A 26715-nucleotide genomic window follows, 5' to 3' on the forward strand; every position below is an offset into this window, starting at 1 on the left:
TGCATATTTTTGCAAAGGACCAATGAAACTGAAGAATAGTGTCCCTACCAAAGTTTAACTCAAACCTACACCCTTGAATATATACATACACATATCATGCTTTTTGACTTTGTAGATCAAGGATTAAAGCATTCTTTGTAAGAATAAGACATTCTTGAAAAAAACTGTTTCCAGCTGCCAACTCTAATCAGTTCTGGCTGCACTAATTAAGTGCCCATTGCCCTGGCTCCTCATCGGGAACAGTTACATTTAAAAAAAAAAAATTACTTTTTTAAATTTTTTCCTTGATACATTTTCCAAAAATGTTTCATCTTCAACTCTGTGTGCAAAATAAAAATATCTGGTGATCCAAGTAACACCTTTATTTTTATCTCGTAGGGTTCTTGTCATGTGATGCCATCCACAGCTTTTCCCCCCCTCCCAAGGTTTTTGTTTCATCCAATCTAGTTGTGTAAGTGAAAATATGCCTTTGTTTGACATCAATGGGAGTAAAGCACAATGCCATCTTTGACCCACTGTGAAGAAAGGAAAAGATTTTTCATTTGTAAGTTGCAACTAAAACAAGTGTAATTGTGATATTCACAGTAAGAGGTATACCACTCAATACCTTCCATTTCCTTTCAAGGTAATATAAAGCAAAAGAAATATGAAACGTATGAAATGTAATTGGAAATGGTTTGAAAGATTTTTCTTGGTAGACATTAAAACATGCATTACAAAATCCATTAGAATTTCACAAAGTATGAATTTGATTAATTAAAAAGGAAACACAAACTCTAAAATTTAGCTCAATTCTCCATTCTTAAAATTTGACGCCAGAAAATTAAAGCACAGGATAAGAGAGCAATGTTATGGCATGCACAACAATGGGAAAGACTATCTCAACTATCAAGATTGCTATTTTATTTTAATTTTATAGCCTTTGTCTTTCTACAAATGCCTCGAATATCAATGTAGCTCAGTAACAGTTTCACAACAATAAAATACAGGTAAATAGATAGACATCCTCTATAAGAGGGGTTAGTCCGAAGAGTTCGTTGCTATAGACTGAGTTCATAAACTGCTATCTCTGCATTTTTTTCTTTGTCACAAACAGAAACCAGTCCAGTGAATGTGTTTAATTCCATGACTGTGAGCCCTTCACCTTCATCCCTCAGAGAAAGCGATTTGGAGTCTTATTGATGGAGGACGGAACAAATTTTCTAATCTCCAGATAAGAAAAAATAGACAAAAAGGACATTTTAAAATCAGAGGTAAGGCTGTTTAATTGTGTCAATGAATCCTAAAAGCATGCATTGCAGCATGCATCGCTGCATAGCACAATTTGCAACAGATAAGAGATGGCATGGAACAATCAGTGTAAAATCAGCAGTTATTTTGCAGTGCTGCCCCCCAGAGTAATAACTTCAACATTGAATGGATGAAAAAAATGTCCACTAGTAACATAGATGCAGGCTTGAGAGGATTCTAAAGAAATCCTCTCAAGGGTGTAAATGTTTGTACCTGTAAATGTTATTTTCCAGCAGGACATGAGGCCAGGCCACAATAGCTAAAGCATCAATGCCACTGAATGTAAATATGATGCTATACAGGGACATTTTTATCAGTAGGCTGCGATTTCTGTAAAGTTTACCATTTTATGTGATGATTTATGACTGTTAAATTTTCACTGTAAGCCAAAACAATGACAATGATAATTTTGAAATATCGTGTAGGAAATTAACCTCTGCTTTTTCTTACCTGAAATCAAGTAAGAAATTCCCATTGCTTGAAAAAAATGAAAGTAGCATAAATATACCAAGAAGAAAGGTACTGGGATTTCCCCCTCTTACCTTTTATGCATTTGTTGTCAGCTTCTCTTTGTCTGATGGACCATCCTTTTTCTTCTCAAAGAGTCCACACTGAAAAGAGGTAATTCATTGCATGTAATTGTGTAAAAAACAGCTTGTTTTTTTTAATGCCTGCAGTCAACTGAATGTGCCGATTGTACCAATAATGTCCTTGTTTTGAATTGATGGAATACACTGAGTCTTTGTTCATACCTTCCAAAGAAGGAAAGCCAACAGGGCCAGCAACAGCAGGAGGAGCAGGATTGACAGCAGGATGATCCACCATGCTACTCCCGAGCCAAACTGAGCTGTACGTCTCTCTGGGAATACCATCAGCCTCACCTGGAAATCATTAGCAAAAAGGTAAAACATCAGAATCCCTTCAAAAGTAATTTTTGATCAAATTGCCAAATATTTTTTTTCTTTTACGTTTTTCTTTCTAAGCTAATCTTAAATTCCATGTTAACAAAATTCCATAATTCAAAATTCGACATCTGGATTTTTGCAGCCTTTATCCTTCCTCAATTTCAACATCAACTCTGAAAACCATCCACAACCACTGCTTCCTCATGGTGACGCAGTTATTTTTCTGTCCTGTTTTTTGCACGTTGACCAAAAACATCTAATCTTTCCACAGAAATTCCATCCAGATTATTGCTGTCCACCAATATCGCTTGTGGCACACTGCTAACAGTTCTTTTCATGATTGTCTTCTTGCCACTCACCAGTGTGTGGAGTACACCAGTAAAAGTTGTTCACCTAACAGACTTTCCTACCTGACCTGAAGGACTTTGTTGCTCATTCATGTCAAAATTATAATGCGCTTCCTCGTTTTGATCTGACTAATGTTGTTCACACCATGAATGTTGGGTATGGTGGGCAGCAGGCATGGAACAATTATTTTTTCATGGAGCATTTGTAGCTGTTCCTCACTCTTCTTCATCTTTCAGGAACACAGACAAGATTATCATAGATGTTTAAATTATGTTATGACCTTTTACTATTTAGGACTTCCCTAAACTTTAATCCTAATCTGACTAGTGTTTCTTCCTTTGCATTGAAAGATCTGACCCAGTGAGGTTCAAAGGGAGTCCTGTGTGCCTTAAATGATTTTGTTTGGCCCAGACCACCAGTCCACAAGCATAGGTGGCAGATACTTTTTTTTATTTGGGACATGAGTTTTAATGCCCAATTAAAATATCAAATTCAAAAAGGTTAGTAACTATTATTTGTGTTTTATCTTTAATTAATTTATCTTTTAAACCTTTTACATCTTGCAAATGTTATATAAAAGCAAACTGGGATATAGTTGTTGTTTTAAACCTGGCAAGTGTTTTCGAACAAAGGCTGATCTATATTCCATTCTTATAATTGAAAATAGACCATGACATTTTTCTGGCCCAACAAAATAGAACAGAATTTGTCCAAAAGATGTAAGAAATGTGTACTTCCAAGATTATAATTTATTCTACTTAGCAAAAAGGCTTGGACACCACTGCACTGAGATCAGATTAAACACAGATGGACCAATTACCAGTTGCCTCTTCAGAGGCGATAGGGTAAAGGAGGATGAGTCTCACTGTACAGAAACTCGCTGTTATCAGGTAATTCTTTTTTTTATCGATGGTTGCTGGTTTGTGTTTGTAAAACATAATTAAAGCCATGTATTCTATTTCTTCCCCCGCCCAATAATTTTTTAATAGTTTAACATTTTAGATATTATAAGGCCAGAATGAGTCAAATTATATATAAATATTTTTCTCCTGATTCATGTTTCTGTTTTGGGTTTAGCCATGTCTCAAATGATTTTTTTCTTAATGTGTTGTTACCTGAGTTTCTGGATCTTTTTGCATTGTGATCTTCGTACTGTCAACATGTAGAGAAGCCATCACCAGCACTTCCACATAATTTGCATCTGAAAACTCCTTTTAAAATAAGGGAGATGAAAAGGTTAAGGTTGATTTTCTTTATGTGGATAACGGATGTAAAATAGATGCTTGTTTAAACTTTTAACAAATTCAAATTCATTTTCAAATGAAATTTGATTCCATCATTTCAATCAGTAAGTAAATTTTATATTAGTATAATGAGAAATCAAAACAAAATCTGAGCTCAAATCATTATCTAAAAGCAGAGGAAATAAAAACTAATAATTTCTAGTAGATACCTTTATAAAAGTGGTATTCCAAAGACGAGATTTCAGAGTGATGGTTGCCTTATAGTCCAGCCCCAAGAGGGGGCACTTCAGTGTCACGCATTTTGTTCCAGCGTCGCATGACTGTAAACAAACAGAGCATTTTGTTACTACTCTGTAGGTAAAGTATTTAAAGTCGGAGGAAAAGAAACAGTTTTTGGTGTATTACCAGTGTCTTGATTTTCTTGTTGTTTCCAATCAGGCGTGACAGGGTCCCATAACCTCCTTCATTAGTGGCCCTTCTGTTTCTGTTATCTGGTTTCTTAAATAAGAAGGGGAAAAAAAGAATTTATTTACACTAAAGGCAGAAAATAAATCCTTGTGTAAAGCACAAATTATTTTTCAATCTCTTGGCAGTTAAGAACAGATGAGTAGGAAGCTGAGTACCATCTATTTTCACTTTTTTATTTGATCTACAAATTATAGTGATCTGGAGGCCTAAGGGAGCAGTGCAAAGTCTAGTCCTCTGAATTGTCTAGCTCTTTTAAAATAAATTCCCAAGCAAGAAAAATACTGATGGTAGTTAAATCTGGCTCATCCCTGTAGACTTCTTCCAATATGGTGGCTAAAACACTTCTAGTGATACCTGACCTGATCGGACCCTCAAACCAGCTTATCTGATGTCTTTTGATGTAGAAGACTAGTAGCTTTACTTCATGTTGGCTCCATTAAGGTGACCTGTGATCACATTGTCTGCCTGCTGACACTGAGAGAACTAAACCTACGGCTCATCCAGATACATCTCGCATATGCAATCCCTGTGTGTGCATTTCACACACAGGGATCCCCATTAGAGACACTTGCTCAACAATAATTCCTCAGTTTGATATAATTTTTTTATCAAGTGATCGTCTTCTGGATTAATTTCTCCTTCATTCACCCAGGTGTGCCAAAAAACAACCGGATTTGGTGGATACAACAAAAAAATCGATCATTTGCCTTTAAGCCTGAAGTGCTCTGATACCATACATCTTCAGAACACTCCATGGTATTTATTAAAGAACCGAATCAATTCGATAAAAAAAAAATCTGCATCAGAACAGAAAAGTCTTCCCTAATCACATTATTTAATTATTTTTTAACAAAACATTTCACAAGCCTTTGTACTCACCTTTTTAAGAGGGTTGATCTCTCCAGTGGGAGTGCACTTTATCTGCTTTAGTTCATTGGAGCTGATTTCCATCAGGTAGAGAAGATCATTGTTTTCCTCTGTCATCTTAGGCCAATTTATTTGAAGGGTTGCAGTTCCAATGTCTTTCAGTCGTTTTCCTCGGTTGATAATCTGTTTTACGGAAACATCAGTTTATATCTCGTAATAAGACCAAACCTTTTTATAATGGTGATTTCGAAATCAGTAGTCTGTTTATGCATTTCTAGATTGTTTTTTTTCTACTCATTTTTCTCATCTTAGTAACTTTTCTCTTTCACTTTTGATTATTCTTTTGTTTAAATTTACAGCTGCCGCTCCATTTATAATATGGCTTTCCTGAGATTTCTTTGCTTTCAGCAACAGGCATAATTCTAAACACATTATCTGCCCAGAGTACAATGTGTGATCCCACAGGCAATCTGGAAGAAATACTGCAGTATACAGTCGATAGATGTATAATTTCACAACTTTATCACTTTTATACATATCTGCTGTGTTATCACTTAAGCATCTTATACTTTTTTTTAAAGCCTTTTGGAATAACATAGAATTAAAAATAAGAAGACTCCAAATAAATAATCTCCATCCTTTACTTTTGACTTTATTCATTTGAAGGATTATCATTACATGTTTAAGATTTCATACTCAATAAATATTAATGACAGCATGTTTCTCTTCTTGTCTGTTTTCTAATATTAAGGACACAATATATTATTTAGCATTAATATTTCACATTATTACTTTGAATCTGCATATGTTTTAATTGTTTTTGGTGATGTTTTAGTTAAGCCACCCTGGGTTTTTTTTTTTTTTGCCTCTTCCTAAACTATATGTATCTTTTAACCTCTTATCACTGTGTATTTTATGTATTCTTTTGAGCAAAATAAACTACCGTAAAGTAAACTAAATAATATACAGCAAAAAGAGTAAGGAAGTATAGTGACATGACTGAAAGGAGGAACCTTTTTCCTTGAAGATGCTGAAACAATATGCTTTTATTTAAATATTCACCTCATAAAGCATACTACAAGAAGTGCAGATTCAATTAATAACGTAAACATCCTATGTTTAACGAACCGTTATCGAAATATTTTTGAGAAAATGTAAAGCTATTTTCTCTGTGATGAGCTTAAATCTCTGAATTAATAATAATTATTCATATAAGCCATGATTTGTAATTAAACTGTGAAATTGCAGCCTATTTTTTTTTAAGTCCATCTCTTCCTATTTGGACTGAAACACTTCATTAATCGGGTCTATCCAGTTATCACTTGTTGGAGAGCCTGGCTGTAACCTCTGGTAATATATTTTTGTTAATAAGGTGAAACATTTTTGGAAACTTGTAATCAGAATATTGCAGAGATGGTTGTTAGTTGAACACTTTTTGGGGAAAAATAAATGTTATTGTCATGTCTTGTTTATGCTCAAGTGTTTTTTTTAATTCTCACTTTTAGACAATCCTAATCCTGTCATTGTTAGCTTCTTGATTTGTGATAATCATTCAAAATGTTTGATTCTGTACCTCCGGAATATACATTTTTTCTTTAAACGCAGAAAAAAAAAAATCAAAAGGTACTCTCCAGCTGTACTCATCAATTAGGTGAATTTTGGTCGTTCTAATGTGGCGTATGCTTATTTTCAGAATATTTGTAGAAAATAGATCTTAGTTTTTTTCCCCCTTTCTGCTTTATATATAATTGAAATTAATTTTTTATTTTGTTGTTTTTTGTATGATATCTTCTGTATTACTCATTCTGGCAATACATGTCAAAGTTCAATAACAATTAACATCTCAGAAAGTCTTCACCAACAATAAATCTATGCTTGCCCTATTCGGCTTGGAGTTTATCATATGTTTTGTTAGAATTAAGATCCTGCTTTGTTCTGGGTTGTGAAAAACAATCATATGGAACGTTCTGAAGTTATTTTAAAGTGTATTCTCTGTTCACTCAAAGACATCTTCATGGGCAGAATACTTTTACCAGTAATGGTGTCACATATAATGGCCTATGGTCTGTCAAGAGAAAATCAGACTCAAAACACTTATCCAAAAACTAGAGATAACACATTAGAACTTAATATTGCTTTAACTAAGGAGGATCAGATTCTATGTTTTTTATTCTCTCAGCAGACCAGGTTCTGAATGAAGTGAGATACTTAAGCAGTATTCTAAGAAGGGAACTTTGTGATAATTATGTACAGAGACAGTACAGCAAATTACACAGGCTAAAAATATGTTGGTACAAAAATAATTAATGAGAACAGATTATTTTAACGAGGTGGTTGTTTTTTGTATAGTGTACCTCTGTTCATGTCACTTGTATTGTATTCACAGTAAAGGCATAATGGACTAACTTTAAGTGGCTTTCGATGCATTAGAACCTCCCTTAGGCTCCCTAGTTTGACAGCTGCAAGAGTTATTTTTGTTCAAACTTAAACTGTCTTACTAAGGAGTTATATGTATACATGTATATACCACTTAAAAACAAATCAAGAAACCCAATGGTAAGGAATTGTAACACATTAAATGAGCTGTAACACATTGTTACCACTGGAACAAGTCTGTATATCTTGTTTAAAGACTTATGTTTGCATGTTTGTATTCGTGTTTGTGTTTTCTTTTGTAGTCCTAATGAAGGGGTGGTTTGCTTCTTTTACAGGTGCTGGTCATAAAATTAGAATATCATGAAAAAGTAGATTGATTTCAGTAATTCCATTTAAAAAGTGAAACTTGTATATTATATTCATACATTACATACAAACTCATATATTTCAGATGTTTATTTTGTTTAATTTTGATGATTACAAATGACAACAAATGAAAATCTCAAATTCATCATATCAGAAAATTAGAATATTGTGAAAAGGTTCAAAATTGATGGCCCCTGGTGCCACACTCTAATCAGCTAATTAACTCAAACCACCTGCAAAAGCCTTTAAATGGTCTTTCAGTCTAGTTCTATAGGCTACACAATCATGGGGAAGACTGCTGACTTGACAGTTGTCCAAAAGACGACCATCGACACCTTGCACAAGGAGGGCAAGACACAAAAGGTCATCGCTAAAGAGGCTGGCTGTTCACAGAGCTCAGTGTCCAAGCACATTAATGGAGAGGCGAAGGGAAGGAAAAGATGTGGTCGAAAAAAGTGTACAAGCAAGAGAGATAACCGCACCCTGGAGAGGATTGTGAAACAAAACCCATTCAAAAATGTGGGGGAGATTCACAAAGAGTGGACTGCAGCTGGAGTGAGTGCTTCAAGAACCACCACACACAGACGTATGAAAGACATGGGTTTCTGCTGTCGCATTCCTTGTGTCAAGCCACTCTTGAACCACAGACAGCGTCAGAAGCGTCTTGCCTGGGCTAAAGAGAAACAGGACTGGACTGCTGGTGAGTGGTCCAAAGTCATGTTCTCTGATGAAAGTAAATTTTGCATTTCCTTTGGAAATCAAGGTCCCAGAGTCTGGAGGAAAAGAAGAGAGGCACTTCATCCACGTTGCTTGAAGTCCAGTGTAAAGTTTCCACAGTCAGTGATGGTTTGGGGTGCCATGTCATCTGCTGGTGTTGGTCCATTGTGTTTTCTGAGGTCCAGGGTCAACGCAGCCACATACCAGGAAGTTTTAGAGCACTTCATGCTTCCTGCAGCTGACCAACTTTTTGGAGATGCAGATTTCATTTCCCAACAGGACTTGGCACCTGCACACAGTGCCAAAGCTACCAGTACCTAGTTGAAGGACCATGGTATCCCTGTTCTTAATTGGCCAGCAAACTCTCCTGACCTTAACCCCATAGAAAATCTATGGGGTATTGTGAAGAAGAAGATGCAATACACCAGACCCAACAATTCAGAAGAGCTAAAAGCCACTATTAGAGCAACCTGGGCTATCATAACACCTGAGCAGTGCCACAGACTGATCGACTCCATGCCACGCCGCATTGCTGCAGTAATACAGGCCAAAGGAGGCCCAACTAAATACTGAGTGCTGTACATGCTCATACTTTTCATGTTCATACTTTTCAGTTGGCCAACATTTCTATAAATCCTTTGTTTTTATTGGTCTTCAGTAATATTCTAATTTTCTGATATGATGAATTTGAGATTTTCATTTGTTGTCATTTGTAATCATCAAAATTAAACAAAATAAACATCTGAAATATATGAGTTTGTATGTAATGTATGAATATAATATACAAGTTTCACTTTTTAAATGGAATTACTGAAATCAATCTACTTTTTCATGATATTCTAATTTTATGACCAGCACCTGTATTTTAATGTGAGAGATCCAATCTTGGGTCCCTGTTGGCATAAAAACTTTGCCAATTCTGAGAGCAAGTCCTAGTGACTCCCCTGATTATTGGACAATCCGAAAGGATCCAAACATTTGTGTTTTCTTTTATCACAATCCTGTTGACAAAATTTCTCTGAAATAAAGAAGAATACAATATTCTGCATTCAACCTTTACCTGACATGAATAATCTGCACATCATGTACTATCGATAAACTTGTAAATAATATCAAGGTCCTGTATTTTGCTCTCCTGCCTTTACTGGTATTAATATTCTAAAGAGAAAAGTACACTGTGCAACAGAGAACATAGCTTTCATATACTTACAGTGAACCGATAGGTGATGGCGCTGCCAATGTCGCTTTCGGTCTTTGAGTCTGTTACTTCTTTGGGCTCTTCACTAAAGGAGACTTGAGATGGTTCAATTTGCCTGTAAAGAAAGCAATATGTGGTCAGTTGGCTGAATTATTCTAATAAATGTTTCTTTAATGTGAAACTTTTATACCCTGATAAGGACAGCTGCAGCTCGATGGCCACCTTTGCCTTTGCGTTCACAGACATGAGATCGGGCTGCTCACTCATCCTGATGAATAGTTAACAAGCTTTATGTAAAATGAAGTTAGCTAACAGCTATGAAAGTGTTTTCAGATTGTTAAACTGATGCTTACGTTTTTAAATGCAGTTCAATGTTAAATTCAGTAGTGTTATAGAACTGGTCAGTAGTACCCAAAATAATGTAGAAGGTTGTCTGAAAACACACCAAGCAAAGTATTTCATCTATTGCCAATAAATATACAAAAAGCAAAAAAAGAAAATGCTATAAGTTATTTTCTTACCTTTGTATTACGCTTAAAAGGGTTCCCAACCTCACAATCAGCCTTAGATCCATTCGTGTTTCCCTCACAGCGGACTTGGGACTGTTGCAATGAATTGCACCTTGTTATTTATGACCTCATAGTATGTGTATAGGATACAGAAATTCAGTTAAATAAACTTACATTTATTGGAGCTCGGTATACAGAGTAAGTCATGGCTCTTGGGAAATAACCAATTACAAAAGCTTCATATGCATCCTCTCCATCTTTATTGGTCACCGTCACTTCCAAAGCAACACTTTTTGAAGTGCTTAATGAGATCGTTGGCACCCCCTTATCCCTTCAAACAAAATGAATTTTAAGTTGGAATTATATGTCCATGAACATGTGATGTTTAGTACCTTCAGAATTAGTTAGAAATACAGATTATCTTACATATTTACAGGTGTAAATATATCCTCATCAAGAGTAGTGTAGCCATAGCGATATTCCAGCTTCAGGTTACTATTACATACACCATCGTTGCCACATCCTTCTTTCAAAAATTCCACCTGCAAACATGTTAATAAAAAAATGTTTTATTTAGATAGATAGATAGATAGACAGACAGACAGACAGACAGACAGACAGACAGACAGACAGACAGACAGACAGACAGACAGACAGACAGACAGACAGACAGACAGACAGACAGACAGACAGACAATGGGTAGCTTGCAAACACACCTCTGTTCGAGTTGTTTTCACATCCTTAGCATCTAGAATAGGAGTAAGTTGAGAGGCTTGGGTCTGTCTACGTTTACGGTTAGCATTCCCATCAATGTTGACTAAAACATCAATGGGGATCGCAAGTAGCTTGTCCTTTATCCCTTCCTGTAAGAGAAATATCAGTAACTGTCCTATCCCACAATGCATTTTTTGGTCAAAAAGCAAAATTTACAAAGGACATATAGATATATACCTCTATCATAAGTTTCTCTGTAACACATTGCTGCTTTCCTTTTGCTTTCATGGTAAGGATACCAATAGACTTGTGTGTATTTTCTGGGTCTGGAGTCACAGTGAATTTCCCTCTGGGCTCAAGATTATTCTTCTTGCGTTCAGCATCCACCTCAAGATTGTATTTTATTTCTAAATGCAATATAAAAAAAAGGATAGAGTATCAGAAAATATATTCAGGTGCAAATGTCTCATTATTTAAAATGTCCTTTTTACCTTATATAATATTAAGGATTACCAGGGAAAAATCAAAATTGAAATCCAAGTCTGATTATTATTTCAGCGGAATAACATAACTATTCTGACTCAGTGGAAACGAAAAAAAGTAATCCCCCGACTTTTGGACAAGATGGCAGAGGGAATAGGAGCATACTGAGCTAGCTGTCCAGAGCTGGGAAAAAATGCCCACAAAAAAATTGGAACTCGATAGATAAATCTAAGGCATGAGTGGGTAATTTTATTTTGGACTTTATCAAATCTCCCCTGGATGTTATAGCGGAAGGGCCCAGAACTTCCGGCTCCCCTCCAACTCCCCTACCCGTGAAAACCTATGAATGCGTTCAGAGCTTTAGTACAGGTTGATAAACTTCCAACTTATCAAGGAAAATGGCCTTTGGACAGCGTTCATGGACAAATTGAACACACTCATCATACACACACAACTGATGCTCAAATGTCAGACTGACTTTCATGTGGCTCCTGTATCATAAATTGTGAAAAATGCTTAATTTTTTTCCCTCATTTTTTTTCCTTCATTTTTTTCCTTCTGTGATGAAAAGTTTATAGTGAAACTGAAATCTCAAATACAATGCAAATTATAGTTGGCACTAAAGAAATTGATTGATTAGATTGATAGATTGATTAGATGGGACAAAGGAGATATAGAGGAATAGCTCCCAAGCAAAGGTGTGCAGTGTTCATATACATTGTGTATGTAAACAAATGTGAAAAATACTAATAAACAGTTAAATGTAAAAAAAAAAAATATCCCCCAGAAAAAATAAATGCTGGTGATAAAAACATAGACTATGAGCAATAACTGGTAATGACCACTTGACATCAATGTTGGCCAATTTGACTGCGGGCATGGTGTAGTTTTGCTTAATAATAGATGTAACAAAAAAGAAACTTTCCAGCAAGTTCTACTGTTATCTTCTCAGCCCAACGAATCCTTTTACTAATGTCTTCAGAATCATCAAGATGGTTTTCAAAAAACTGTCACAGGTATTTGTGATTTTTTTTTTTTTTGGGTTGTTTTTTTGGTTGTTTTTTTTTTTTTTTGGTCAATTATTTCTTGGGTCTGCTTATTTTCCTAAGTTTAGCTGTCTCATGTTATAGTCCACCCGTCCACCCAGGCAGATGAGAGGGTTATGTCCTTGTGTTTTTGGGTAGGGGGAGGTCTCTTACTGCTGAGTACCAGACCTACTTCGCATCCCTGGTGGGGATGCTGGATAATTTCCCACCTAGGGATTCCATCATTCTGCTGGGGGACTTCAACGTCCATGGGGGAAACAACAGTGACTCCTTAAGGGGCATTATTTGGCAGAAAAGAACCCCAGTTCTGAACCCAAGTGGTGTCTCATTATTTGACTTCTGTGCAAGTCATCAATTGTCCATATTCAGCATGTTCAAGCATAAAGATGTCCATCAGTGTGCTTGGCACCAAAGATAAAGGTTAATGATCAATTTGAAGTTGTATCTTCTGACCTTTGACTCCATGTCTTGGACACTCAGGTCAAGAGAGGGGCAGAGTTGTTCACCAATCCCCACTTGGGGGTGAGTTGGATGAGCTGGAAGAGGAGGATGTCGGTCAGACTCTGCATGCCCAACAAAAAGTGAGGGTCTGGTAGGAAACATGCATAGAGCCCGCAGTCAGGGACATGTTTAACTCTCACCAAAGGAAGAACTTCTCCTAGGTTTAGGGTGAGCCTGGGGACATACAGGTGCTGGTCATAAAATTAGAATATCATGAAAAAGTAGATTGATTTCAGTAATTCCATTTAAAAAGTGAAACTTGTATATTATATTCATACATTACATACAAACTCATATATTTCAGATGTTTATTTTGTTTAATTTTGATGATTACAAATGACAACAAATGAAAATCTCAAATTCATCATATCAGAAAATTAGAATATTACTGAAGACCAATAAAAACAAAGGATTTATAGAAATGTTGGCCAACTGAAAAGTATGAACATGAAAAGTATGAGCATGTACAGCACTCAGTATTTAGTTGGGCCTCCTTTGGCCAGTATTACTGCAGCAATGCGGCGTGGCATGGAGTCGATCAGTCTGTGGCACTGCTCAGGTGTTATGATAGCCCAGGTTGCTCTAATAGTGGCTTTTAGCTCTTCTGAATTGTTGGGTCTGGTGTATTGCATCTTCTTCTTCACAATACCCCATAGATTTTCTATGGGGTTAAGGTCAGGAGAGTTTGCTGGCCAATTAAGAACAGGGATACCATGGTCCTTCAACTAGGTACTGGTAGCTTTGGCACTGTGTGCAGGTGCCAAGTCCTGTTGGGAAATGAAATCTGCATCTCCAAAAAGTTGGTCAGCTGCAGGAAGCATGAAGTGCTCTAAAACTTCCTGGTATGTGGCTGCGTTGACCCTGGACCTCAGAAAACACAATGGACCAACACCAGCAGATGACATGGCACCCCAAACCATCACTGACTGTGGAAACTTTACACTGGACTTCAAGCAACGTGGATGAAGTGCCTCTCTTCTTTTCCTCCAGACTCTGGGACCTTGATTTCCAAAGGAAATGCAAAATTTACTTTCATCAGAGAACATGACTTTGGACCACTCACCAGCAGTCCAGTCCTGTTTCTCTTTAGACGCTTCTGACGCTGTCTGTGGTTCAAGAGTGGCTTGACACAAGGAATGCGACAGCAGAAACCCATGTCTTTCATACGTCTGTGTGTGGTGGTTCTTGAAGCACTCACTCCAGCTGCAGTCCACTCTTTGTGAATCTCCCCCACATTTTTGAAGGGGTTTTGTTTCACAATCCTCTCCAGGGTGCGGTTATCTCTCTTGCTTGTACACTTTTTTCGACCACATCTTTTCCTTCCCTTCGCCTCTCTATTAATGTACTTGGACACTGAGCTCTGTGAACAGCCAGCCTCTTTAGCGATGACCTTTTGTGTCTTGCCCTCCTTGTGCAAGGTGTCGATGGTCGTCTTTTGGACAACTGTCAAGTCAGCAGTCTTCCCCATGATTGTGTAGCCTATAGAACTAGACTGAAAGACCATTTAAAGGCTTTTGCAGGTGGTTTGAGTTAATTAGCTGATTAGAGTGTGGCACCAGGGGCCATCAATTTTGAACCTTTTCACAATATTCTAATTTTCTGATATGATGAATTTGAGATTTTCATTTGTTGTCATTTGTAATCATCAAAATTAAACAAAATAAACATCTGAAATATATGAGTTTGTATGTAATGTATGAATATAATATACAAGTTTCACTTTTTAAATGGAATTACTGAAATCAATCTACTTTTTCATGATATTCTAATTTTATGACCAGCACCTGTAGATTCCGAGTGGAATATTTGCTCTGCGTCAGTCGTCGATACAGCAACTGTAGCTGTGATCCAAAGATATTCTGTGTCTGTCGGGACAGCAATCCCAAAATCCAGTGGTTATCATCGGCAGTGAGACTGGCTGTCTAGTGGGACTCCCGAGACAGTAAGCAGGTACCTTGTGGCCAAGCATGCTGCAGTCTCAGTGGTTGCAAAGGTAAAAACTTGGACTTAAGAGTAGTTTGGAGAGACAATAAAAAAGGCTGTTGTTCAGCATCAAAGTGGTTCTGAAAAAAGTCTGGTGCCTCCGGAAGAAGTGCTTTGCTAACACTATTTTCAGCCGGAGGGGAGAGCTGCTGACCTTGACTAAAGACTTTTTCAGACAACAGAAGAAATACTTTGAAGCCTTCCTTACCCCTGGCTGACGTGGTGTGAGACGGACTCTTTCATCACCCAGCATTGTTGGTATGAATTTGGACCTTTTCCTGATGCACGTTGCACTGTGCCAGGGCTGCCTTCTGTCACGGGTCCCGTTCACATATTTTATTGACATAATTTGTAGGTGCAGGCAAGGGTCAGAGGTGGTCTGGTTTTGGGGCCAGTGGATTTCGTCCATGCTTTTTGTGAATTATATGGTTCTGCTGGCTCCCTCCTAGCAAGACCTACAGTAGAGGCAGTTCACAGCTGAGTGCAAAGTGGGAGGGATGAAGGTCTGTCACTCCAAGTTTGAGGCCATGATTCTGACTAGAAAATGTGATGTGTCCCATTCAGTTTTTGGTGGAGAGTTCCTGCGTCCAGTGCAGGTGTTCAAGTATTTTGCAGTCCTGTGTTCGACTTAGAGGAGGATGAAGCAAGAAATTGATAGACAGATTGGTGTGGCCGCAACTACAATGCGGAAGCAGCATCGGTCTGTTGTGGTTAAGAGGGAGCTGAGCCAAATGCCAAAGCTCTCGATTTACTGGTTGGTCTACGTTCATACCCTCACTCATGGTGATGAAATCAGGATCATGAGCAAAAGAATGAGATCTTGGGTGTTTGAAATTAGCTTTCTCCACAGGGTGGCAATCGCCCAGACTTAGGGTCAGGATTTCGGTCATCTACCTAGAGATTACCAAACGCTTCTACTCAACATCGAGAGAAGTCAGATGAGGTGGCTCGGACACCTATTCCAGATGTACCCTGGACCCTCTCTCGCTATATGTTTTAGGCACATCGCACTGGGAGGAGGCCTAGGAGATGGCCCAGGACACACTGGAGGGGCTATGTCTGTTGGCTGTCCCTGAAGCATATTGGGCTGTTTACAATCATTGATAATTAATAAACAGGCTGTTGCTGAAAGTATTATAATAATCAGAATCAGCTCTGCTAAAGTCAAGCCATCAAAAACTTGTAGGACAGCGTCCTTCAGGGACCGACTTTGGACATGTCGGCCCTAGACATAGCTTTTCAATCAATTTAATACACACACGTGCGAATGACTTTGATTCTCATCACATTCTTGAATTCCTCTGTATGACATGTTGTTTTTTGAATTATTTAGCATTTTTTATTTTGTAAGACATTTTTTTTTTAGCAAAATTACTTAAAAAAAATTAGATGATGCTTACTCAGTGAGGGACTATTTGCCGTTGGGTGAGCAGCGTAGGTGAAGCACGCTTTCACTTCCAAGCTGTAGAGACAGAGCAGTTTTATGACAATTAGACAACACAAGCAATATTTCAGTACACTTTGTAACATTTAATTCGTTTAGGTTTTAGAAAGTTATGCTAACATAATTTTGTTTGAATGATTTCCAATCAATAAGATTTTTCAAATAATGATGGAAAGTGGTATTAGACATTGTGGGGCTACTACCACATCAATAAGGATCAAGCATACCTGGAGGGTGGGGGGGGGGGGGGGGGGGGGGGGGTTGATTGAAAGAACAAATGTCTCATCATCGGGATTTGCTCCGTGATGAGAGGAAATGTTACTTGTTAGTTGTTTTAATGGTTATAGAGTCAGAAATGTGGCGGTAGTGTTTGGTTTATCTAATGGTTTTTATCTGTTACTGTGTAAATGGGTTTGGCTGGAATTTAATGACAGATTCTAATAAATCTGCAGAGTGGGGACTATAAATCTGATAGGAGTTTAATTTTTTTATTGTTGTTTTGCACAATATGCTTAACTAAGTATTTTTTGTTGTTGAATATTAGAGATTTTGCAGATACATTTTGTAGATACATTGTTTAGATTTACTTATATATTTCTACCTCTTTTATAGAATAGAATAGAAAATCCCTTTATTGTCCCACAATGGGCAAATTTACAGCAGCAGAAAGATTATTGAAAATGGTCACACAAATGAGGACCTTAGAAAAATGTATAAGAATAACATAATAGGGAAGAGTTAAAATATAAAAAAATAAAATTCTGTAAAGAGTTTTAACAATATAAAACTGGAGAATTAATAACCAATATGCAGCTATGGACATTTTTACAGTAATGGATATTTGAAAATAGCAGCAACATCAGAGATGTGCAGAATGACAGCATCAGGTTATTTAACTGACTAAGGTTTCTATCATTACATTTGATTTGATTTGTTCCTGCTCCCGGTGGTTGGAACCTTTATTCCACTCTGGATTCTTGTGAGTGTAGTCTTTGTTCACTTTAACTTTAAAAAAAATAAATAAATAAACAAACAGTTTTGAAAACCTCGGTATTCATTCTTTTCCTGCTTTGTGTGTCAACTTTCACGGTTGCTAAGCAACAGAGCATACGGCGGTAAAACCCGCCGAAGGGTGGACCTGTTCGATTTTACAGCCAAAACTCTTCAGGCCTCCTTATTTTCAAGGACTTCGAAGGATCCAGTCTAGGTAGACCGCGTCCTTGGATGATGCGTCCTAGGTTTTCGAACAGAGCCTCTGATTAAGAACAGGGCTGCCTGCACTGACGCGGCTCAGCGATTACGTCACACGGAGCGTTGTGCGCAGTGAAATCAGGACATTTCCTTACTTTCTTAAAAAAAAACCCGGGACGCCCGGGACAGGACGTGAAATACGGATATGTCCCGGGAAATACGGACGTTTGGTCACCCTATCATAATGCAGCTCTTTTTAAATCAGTAAAAAAGCCAAAGATGCTTGACACAACTAAAACTAGCCTCAGTGAAGCACACTGAACACTTGTGGTGGGGAATACATGACAAAGTGAGAAGCACTACTGAAAAATCTAGGACCTTTAAGATGATTGAAACTAGCAGCTGTCCCCATGAACATACCAAATGCCTCCTAGAGAAAACATTTATAATCTGATAACACAAAGACTGAGCTGATCAGATTCAATAGAGCTTATATAAATGTATTCCTTTCTGGTATCTTTTATATCTAACCAGCTTTTATGCATATTCCACGCACAATTTAGGTCATGTCTTCAGGGCTGCACTAAAAGTAATATCAACCAGTTCCAATCAGTTCCAATCATCTTCTTTTGGACAACTATCCTGACCCAATGTCTCCCCCTTGATATAATAGGAAATATTTTTGTGAAATAATTAGGCATTATTCAGCCACCAAGACTCATTTCTACTATGAACTTGAAACTGCTGTAATTTTAGTGGCATTGCAACTATAATGTTCATGTCTGATGCTACATTAGAAATCATTAGAAATGTGTTTTATAAAAATGTGTAGGCTGGTCAGAAAAAGACTATTATTTTTTGTTTTGTTTTCTAGAAATCAAGATACACAAACATACCAAAAGGCGTTGCCACAGTTCTTCTCGCTGAGATTGATTTTACTTGGTGAGAAAGTTACCTCCTTCTGAATGCTAACAACTGGTCGGGTCCTGTGTAGAGACAGTTAGTTGAGCATCTTTGCAAATATATTAAACAGCACAAGATTGGATTAATTCATTTTCTCTAACTTCCTCACTTGAATGTAAAGATTGAATCTGAGAGAGATCCAACAACCATGTCAGGATAAAAGTTCCAGTCCAGGTCCATGTTTCCTGCCAAAGAGTACCCAAACTGCCTCGCTCCAAATGACTTGCCAGATAAGACCTAAAAGAAGAAAGTTATGATACTTGGATTTTGGGATGTGTTTTCCATATAGTGAATGGTTTATTTAGAAAGCTGTCTTCAGCTTTCGGTCAGAATCAAAGAAAATTCAATTTAACAAGAAGTTTTTAAATATATTTTGAAAATGTGTAATATTGATAAAATACAGCATGGCAGACTTATATCAGCTAAAGCAAACATTCCCAATCTTTGTTCCCTCTGTCACAAAAATTCTGCTATAATGTATTTGTAATGATCATGGCTCTGAGACCTAATTGCTAATTTTGTTTACCTGCTTAACTCTGCCTGGTTTCCTATTACCATTCATCCAATCCACCTGCTTCTGCTTCTTAATATACAGCTCAGTCCCATTGTAAGTGTTGCTGTTCATGTGTTTATGGTTCATTAGTTGATTTCAGAGAGCTACACCCAGTTATCAGGGCCAGATCATTGGTTTGAGTTGGAGATTATTGAAGTGATGTTGAGATAATAGCTAATGCAGATCATGTTCAGGTTCTCGGGGTCAGTGGTCAGAGAGGGTTTTAATGTTTCGTAGTGTTCCTGATTTCCTGATCATGTCCTGTCTCTTATCTACTGAGCGTGCCCTGTTCCTGGCTTGGCTCAGTGGAGAGAACAAGTTTTTAGCATACCGTAGTGTTCCTAATATCCTGCCTTGTTCTGCCTCTCCATTAATGATCTTGTCTGTTCCCATCTGAACCTTTCGCTGGAACTATCTGCGGACTCATGGAACCCTGGACCAGCCTGTTCTTGTTTTCATCAGTTTCCCTGACTGGACTTCCGACTCCTGGACCTCTTAGTCTTTCTGTTCTGATCTGTTTCCCTAACCAGGCTCGGACTCATTCTTGCCCACCCGGACTGCAGCATCTGGTTCATTCTGGGCGGCGCCTATCTAATTTCAGCCCTCCAGTTTGATCCTACAACGTTCTATTGAGGTGGGCTGAACTGTCAAACCAGATAAGTGACTCTCAAAGATAATCCTTTAGATTATCCTGGTCACTCACCTGTGTTTTTCTCCTACCAGAGTTTCCAGTGATGGGCGGTACCCTGCTGCCCTCACAGACCCCCATTGTTTCAATAAATGCCTTTTAAGTAATCCCTGTGTCTCACCTGAATTCCGGGTCCTATGTTCTGAGCTTATGATTGTATGCCTTAAACTATTGGTTGAATATACTAACATTTCTACAAACTAAATTATCACAATGAGTATAATACCAAAACTGTGAATGTATTAATTTTGTTTATATTTAAGTGATGTTATCATCTCTTTTAACCCTATAACATATCTCCTCACTACTATCATTGCAATAGTTTAGTTTTACTTCTGTAGAGTATCTCAATGCCTGCTTTTGTTAATCCACAACTTAGTATTGGCCCTTGAACACAAGTTTTGGAATCAGAGAACTACAGAACAAATGTCTTGAAGTAACATTTTGGTTATACATATGCACCTAACAAAAATAGTCACTGTTTTATAATTCGTTAAGGTACTCCAGTAAAGATACTCATTTACCAAATATGTTTGGGCTCTTTTTGTGATTATACAAAACAAAACTCTGAAAGAATATCAGAAGTGCTAAAATTTTCAAAAAAAGAACTGATTTAAATACCTGTGTGTGTTTGTTAGTGGGTTTTGTTCTTGCTGATCCATGGTAAATGTAAACTTTGCCTGCACCATCGTCTTCATAAGGAGCTCCTACAGCAAAATCTTTCAAGCATAACACAATTCCTCAAAATTTTTTAAATATAAAGGGCTTGAAGTGTGAAAAAACAAAAAAAAAGTTCAAATTATGCATCCTTACCGTGGTATCCATCCTGATTGAGATCTCCCAGGAATTCCACAGCAAGGCCAAACATAGAGTCTGCAGTTCCATCGATTCTGGTTGGCTTGGCTTCCTTCCAGTTACCAGCCTTGTTGATGTATATGTAGACAGCTCCTCCAATGTCTGACTCCTTTTTAAAGAACTGAGGGGCTCCTACCACTATGTCCTCCCAACTAACAAGCAAGAAAGTTATAGGATAATGAGAGTACAGTCAAACTAAAGATGAGATTAGAAGTAAACAGTCTGTGTGTCGCTCTCCGTTCCTACCCGTCTCCATTAAAATCCAGCACAGTCAGATCATATCCAAAAGAAGATGCCAAACCCTCCCCTTTAAGAATGTGCTCCGGTTCCATGCTTCTTGTATCAGGACCACCCTTCTTCAAAAGCACCACTGCCCCACTGTAAAAGGCTCTAGGAGCTCCTGCTACCACCGTCAGTTCACCACTAGCGGTCAAAAGTTTTCCCGTATCCAGGGAAAAACCTATTACAAAGTTCATAATAGTTATGATTAAAAACATGGAGGGTTAATCAACTTCTAAAATATGTATCATTGGAATCATGGTAAAGTGTACTTTACCTAGGTAGCTGTTGTCAGGTGTAGGAACTTGTTTATCGTCAAGTTTCCTCTCATCTCCAGTTTCAAAAGGCCCATCATTAAATATCGGTATAGGTAATGTGAAAAAAGTTATGTTCTTTTGCTCTAAGCGCACCAAGCCTTAAAGTAAAGAGTAGAGCAGAGGAGACTTAAGATAAATATGTTATTTGTATTCTCCTATCTCCTAATTACACTATCCATTGAAAGGTATTGTGAAACATTTGACATAGATAAAGCAAAAAAATAAGCAGATCTCTCTGTGATTAACTAAAACAATAAACAAAGAAAATTGCTAAATGTTCTTTTAAAGCCCTAAGTCTGTGCCAGTTTGTTAGTCCCGGCAATAATGCACCTGAACTCAGCAATACCTTTCCAATCATAAGCTCCTGGAGCGCCAAAGATAAAATAATGGTAGTCCTTGTCGAATCTAGCAGAGAGTCCCTGCTGGCAGGAGCCAAATTTCAGGTAGTCCCGGCCACTACAAAACCGCCAGTTACCACCATCTTCTTCGTCAGATGTCAACGTTAGGTCTTGACTTAGCACATAGCAGCGGCCATCGATGGTGCGCGATTCAGAATTTGGGACCCGCTGCTGGTATCGGTGGGCACATGTCTACCATGTAAAGAGAGATACACAGTTAATTACCAATAAATTCTGATTTATACCTTGAACAATGGGGGGAAAAAATGAATATGAGATTTTTGTGAACTGGCATCCTTACTAAAACTTTGCCTCCTGGACCCTGACTGCTGACTGTAACCCCCATCCACTGATTTTCTTTGCTTTCTGTTTTCAAATCCTCTATGAAAGAACAAACAAATGTAGAAGATCAACATGTTAAAACTCAGTCTTTGATTTAAAAAGACAAAAAAAAATTAATTGGATTAAAAAAGGAAAACGTGTCTTACCATTATCATCAAAAATAATTCTGTTGCATTTATCGGAATCCAGTTCACACTTATATATTCCTCCTGTCACTTTAGATTTTTGTTTGCCTATGGCTTTCGCTTGTGGTGCTCCAACCAGTACCCTGCCACAGACACACATGTGAATCAAAGTATTTCTTTGAGATAAAGATAAGGAATATCATGAGGTATTTTATAATTAAACTTTAATAATATATATAATTGAACTTTTCTAGCAGCTGGCTAGCTCAAGTGGTAAGTCAACTGTCCTGGGTTTGTATCCCAGCTTGGGGGAATGAGCTGCCAGTGTGGGTCCATAGGCAAGACCCTGCTTTGGGGAGAGGTGGCCTAGTGGTTAGGGCATTGCTCTTGGAGTTCTGAGTTCCTGCCCCACTCCCATCGACTGCTTGCACTATGGGTCGGGACTGCTCCCACTCTGGTGCCGCAAAATAGCAGCCCACTGCTCCTCAAGGGGATGGGTTAAATGCAGAGAGTTAATTTCGTTGCTCTGTACTTGTGACAGTGTAATGATAATAAAACACTGGGGAGAAAAAAATTTGTTATCCATCTATGCATGCTTATCCCTGCTGTGGTCGTTAGGGTTGCTGGTGCCTAGCTCCAGATGTCAACGGGCAAGAGGCGGGGTACACCTCTCAAGAGTCTATAGTGATTAACCAAATGTTTTACATGCACTGTACAAGAAGATAAAACTCTTTCAAATTAATATTTTGCCTTTGCTCAGACCAAATTCTCTTAAGAAAAGTAAAAGTAATATGGAACTGTTTCTGTAGGTGGCAAGTATTAAATAAACGTTATGAGTATTTACCACATGTAGACGTAATTTGTAAGGTTTTAATTAGCCATAAATTTACAACAATCTCCTGAGAACTTTTTGTAGTGATAGGGCATTATGTGTAAAGTTAAAAAAAGCTGAGATCCCAAAATAGGTTTGCTAGTAAATTCTACATAAAGAAACAAACAGGCAATCAACAATGCATACCCAAGGAGAATCTAGAGAAGCTTAGCCCTAGTGGCTTAGTGGTTAGAGTAGTGCGCTTGTCCTCTGAGAAGTTTGCAAGTATCCAGTTCAATCCCCACATCCTCCACTTTGGGTTCCTCAGCAAAACCCTTAAACACTGATTGCTCCCTGGTCGCCACACAACATTAGCCCACTGCTCCCCGAGGGGATGAGTTAAAGAGGTACATTTCTCCAATGTGAGATCAATAAAGCTTAAACCCTGAACCCTGAGAGAACCCACGCATGCAAGGGGAAAACATACAAATTCCATGCAGAAAGCACCTGGTCCAGGGATCAAACCCAGAACCTTCTTGTTGCAAGCCAACAGCGTTCCAAACTGCACAACCGTGCAGCCCATTTCTGACCTAAGCATGGTCAAGCAAGGAAAAAGCTTACTCTTAATATCCAAGTACACACTGCTTGCATCTGTTAAGTTGGGAAATCATTTGAATAGTTTTGATAATCCTTATTTTTTTATTAAGTGGGTAGCACACACGACCGATGTATGGTGGCCTTAGTCCTCGATGCAGCCGACCCGGGTTTGAATCCTTTGGTCCTTTGCCACAAGTCTCTCTCGTTCTCTCATACCCCCTTTCCTGTCAGCCTACTATCCAAAAAAGAGCCACTAGTGCTGTTATATTATATGTAGGGATGGGAATCGAAAACCGGTTCCTGTTAAGAACCGGTTCCGTATTTTCCGATTCCATGGCATCGTTTGGCAGCTCGCTGAACGATTCTTTTTTCGATTCCCGCAGCACCAGAGCCTAGAGCGCCGGCTCTGGGGAGCACGACTTACGTCACGTTTCTTACGTAAGTTACGCAAGTTACGCAAGTTGGAAGAACTATTCGAGGAGGAAGACAACGAGCTGCGGTCACTTTGTGAATCAAAGCCCCGTCTTTCCTTAGCCCAGAGGGTAGATCAGGAAATCCAGCTCTGTAAAAGATTGCCCTCCATCCCCTGCAGGGATAGCGCCACACTGTGCTGGTGGAACAAGCAAGATACGCTGCCCTTGCTATCTGGACTGGCTGAAAACTACCTCTGTGTGCAGGCTTCCTCCACCCCATCTGAGAGGGTGTTCTCCATGGCTGGAGACACCCTAAGCCCTGAAAGATCCCGTATCCTTCCAGAAAAAGCAGATATGCTCATCTTTCTGCAAAAGAACTGTTAATTTTCCCTACTACTGTTTTATAATTAGTATTTTTTGTTATTTAAAATAGGTTATTATCCCATCATTTGTTATTAGACATTGTTGGTTATTAAGTTTGTTCTTGTATTCCTTTTTTCCCCAAATTGGAATAGAAAAAAGAATCGATAAAGAATCGAATTGTTTCATAGAATCGAAAAGGGAATCGGAATCGGGAAAATCTTTTCAATTCCCAACCCTAATTATATGTATTCTAAGTAACACATAAATAAAAGGTGTCATTTTGAAGTAAGGGGAAGTACATGGCAATATGCAGTACATTTTACATAAAAACCAAGGCAATATTTACAGGACCAAAAGTCCCTTTTTTAGTGTACTGGGAAGAAGGCCAAAGCACAAGTAGGTATTCATAGATCCACACCCACTCCTGTCTGTACAAGCAAATTCATCCCTTCAGGACATGAACATATCTGGAACATAAAAGTCTGAGTAAAGGGTGGCATGAGTAGCTAGAAAAGAACTCACTGTGTACGCCCTAGTTGTATCATCCAAACATTTCAGCATACATGTCCGTGCAGAATACTTTGAAAGTTCTGAGGAAAAATTAATTACCTGTCTTTTTTTTTTTTGCCTCAGGCTCAGAGTTTATGAAGCAGCAGACCTAATGATTCTTTAACAAGTGCTACATAAAAGTTATGCCTTATCGCTTGTCTAAGTCAATTTTAAATAGCACTTGGTATTAAGTAAAACCATCTTCGAAGAAAACAAGGGAGTAAAATTCCCACTTTTACTTTTTCCACTTAAAACATAACTTTGCAGAGGCAAGTTACACGTCCTATATTGTTCTATAAAAACTTTTGTTAACAAGATTTGAAAAATTTATCAACTTCATATTTTATCATGATGAAATATTGCTTTAAAAATATGAAAACAGAAGCTCTTAACCCTAATGCACACTTCTCCATATGAAAAACCTTTCCTTTAACCCAAACAAAAAACAAAAAAATAAAAACAAAACTATTAGAGTATTAATTCTGTCTCTTGTCTCTTTTTTTTGGAACACAAATGCTCAGAGAAACCTGTTTTTTAGGGCTGTGGACAACTTTTGGAGATACTTCAGTACCAAAAATAAATGATTTGTTGAATTAATCCTTTAAACCATACTGTTTGCTGAATTAGAAACAGATTTTTTTTCTTCTGATCTCACCTGAAGACAACTTAAGAGAAAAACAAGTGATCAACAACACATCAGAATAAAAAAAAAACTGCTTAATAAGTCCAACAATTAGTAACCTGAGAAGAAAGGGTACCAAGCAAAATAGGACTGATGCACAGTGAGCAAAGATTTTATAGTTAAACAATGAAGGAAGTAATTATTAGATAGATAAACATTTCGTTGAAATCATGCTCTGGTTCTTACATTTTCTTGTTCTGTGGTTGAGTCTGCCAGTGCATTGCAACAGAGAAGCCAAACAGGCTGCCTTTTTCTCCATCTCTCCTTAAGACATTCTCCGTGTCCAAATTAAATGCGATGAGTTGCCCGCATCCTAGTAACAGGGTGAGCAGCCACAGTCCACTGCTGGTATGACCCTCCATGAAGATGTAAAACTTCCCCAAAAAGTAGAAATGTTAACATTTGGTGCAGAAGGTGCAGAGTGCAATACAAAAAGTGTTGGAGGAGGGTTAAATACTGTTCACAAGCAGAACCTCCCCCTGGCCTCTCTTGACACAGTCAAACATACCACCACACCTTTAAAATGAAGTGCTGAGTGCTGAACCTGCCTTTCTAAGATCATAAAACATGTTTTTAGCCAACTTCATGTGAGACAGTTATTATGGCCCCTCTGGTGTATCACAGGACATCTTTTCAAACTGTTCTTCAAGATGTGTCCATGATTGCTGTGCTGTTCGAATGTTTCGCATGCAGGAAAAGTAAGGCTACCCAAAGGCCTTTTTTTTTTTTTTTTTGCACTTGTGGTCCTTTTGGAAGTTCGCTGAAAGACAGAAGAAAAATGCAGCAGAGGTCATCAGACTTGGACTCAGATCCTTTATGGCCACATCAAGGACTTAATCCCCCCTCAATGTCTTTTGCTTGACCATGTACCACTGCCACAGAGCATTTCTAGCCCCCAACATGCAGCCCTCCTTCAGTCTCCCTTCTCCTTGTCTGGAGGAAGAAGAGTGAAGCCAACAGTCCTAAAATGTTCCAGTTTTCTCAGTTCCCAAACCTCTTTGAAAAACTCTTCTGCAGCTGTAGGCAAGTTGGAGATGATGTTTGGGTCAGTAGAGCTGTATATATTGGAATTTAGAATTTAGACATGGAGCTTTTAATCTCTAAACGTGCCTTACTGCAGAAAGTAAAA

At 38.0% G+C, this 26715-nt stretch overlaps 1 protein-coding gene across 1 annotated transcript; it reads right to left on the minus strand.

Moving 5' to 3' along the window:
- Window positions 1–292: 292 nt before the first annotated feature.
- LOC119773887 (integrin alpha-6-like) lies at window positions 293–26021 on the minus strand. The gene is made up of 26 exons (XM_038271090.1): window positions 25773–26021; window positions 22193–22314; window positions 22006–22085; window positions 21653–21896; window positions 21267–21404; window positions 20957–21170; window positions 20669–20862; window positions 20477–20574; window positions 18724–18851; window positions 18548–18637; window positions 16417–16478; window positions 11241–11410; window positions 11006–11152; window positions 10715–10830; window positions 10463–10619; window positions 10301–10381; window positions 10133–10212; window positions 9970–10047; window positions 9792–9894; window positions 5135–5305; window positions 4193–4285; window positions 3997–4107; window positions 3659–3754; window positions 2043–2171; window positions 1833–1901; window positions 293–515 (listed from the first exon to the last, which is right to left on the minus strand). The coding sequence occupies exons 1-25, from the start codon at window positions 25946–25948 to the stop codon at window positions 1836–1838; spliced, it is 3144 nt and encodes a 1047-aa protein (XP_038127018.1). The 5' UTR covers window positions 25949–26021; the 3' UTR covers window positions 293–515; window positions 1833–1835.
- Window positions 26022–26715: the final 694 nt, after the last annotated feature.

The sequence above is a fragment of the Cyprinodon tularosa genome, unplaced genomic scaffold (assembly GCF_016077235.1).
Source record: "Cyprinodon tularosa strain WSP-4 unplaced genomic scaffold, ASM1607723v1 ctg12, whole genome shotgun sequence".
Classification (NCBI taxonomy): domain Eukaryota; kingdom Metazoa; phylum Chordata; class Actinopteri; order Cyprinodontiformes; family Cyprinodontidae; genus Cyprinodon; species Cyprinodon tularosa.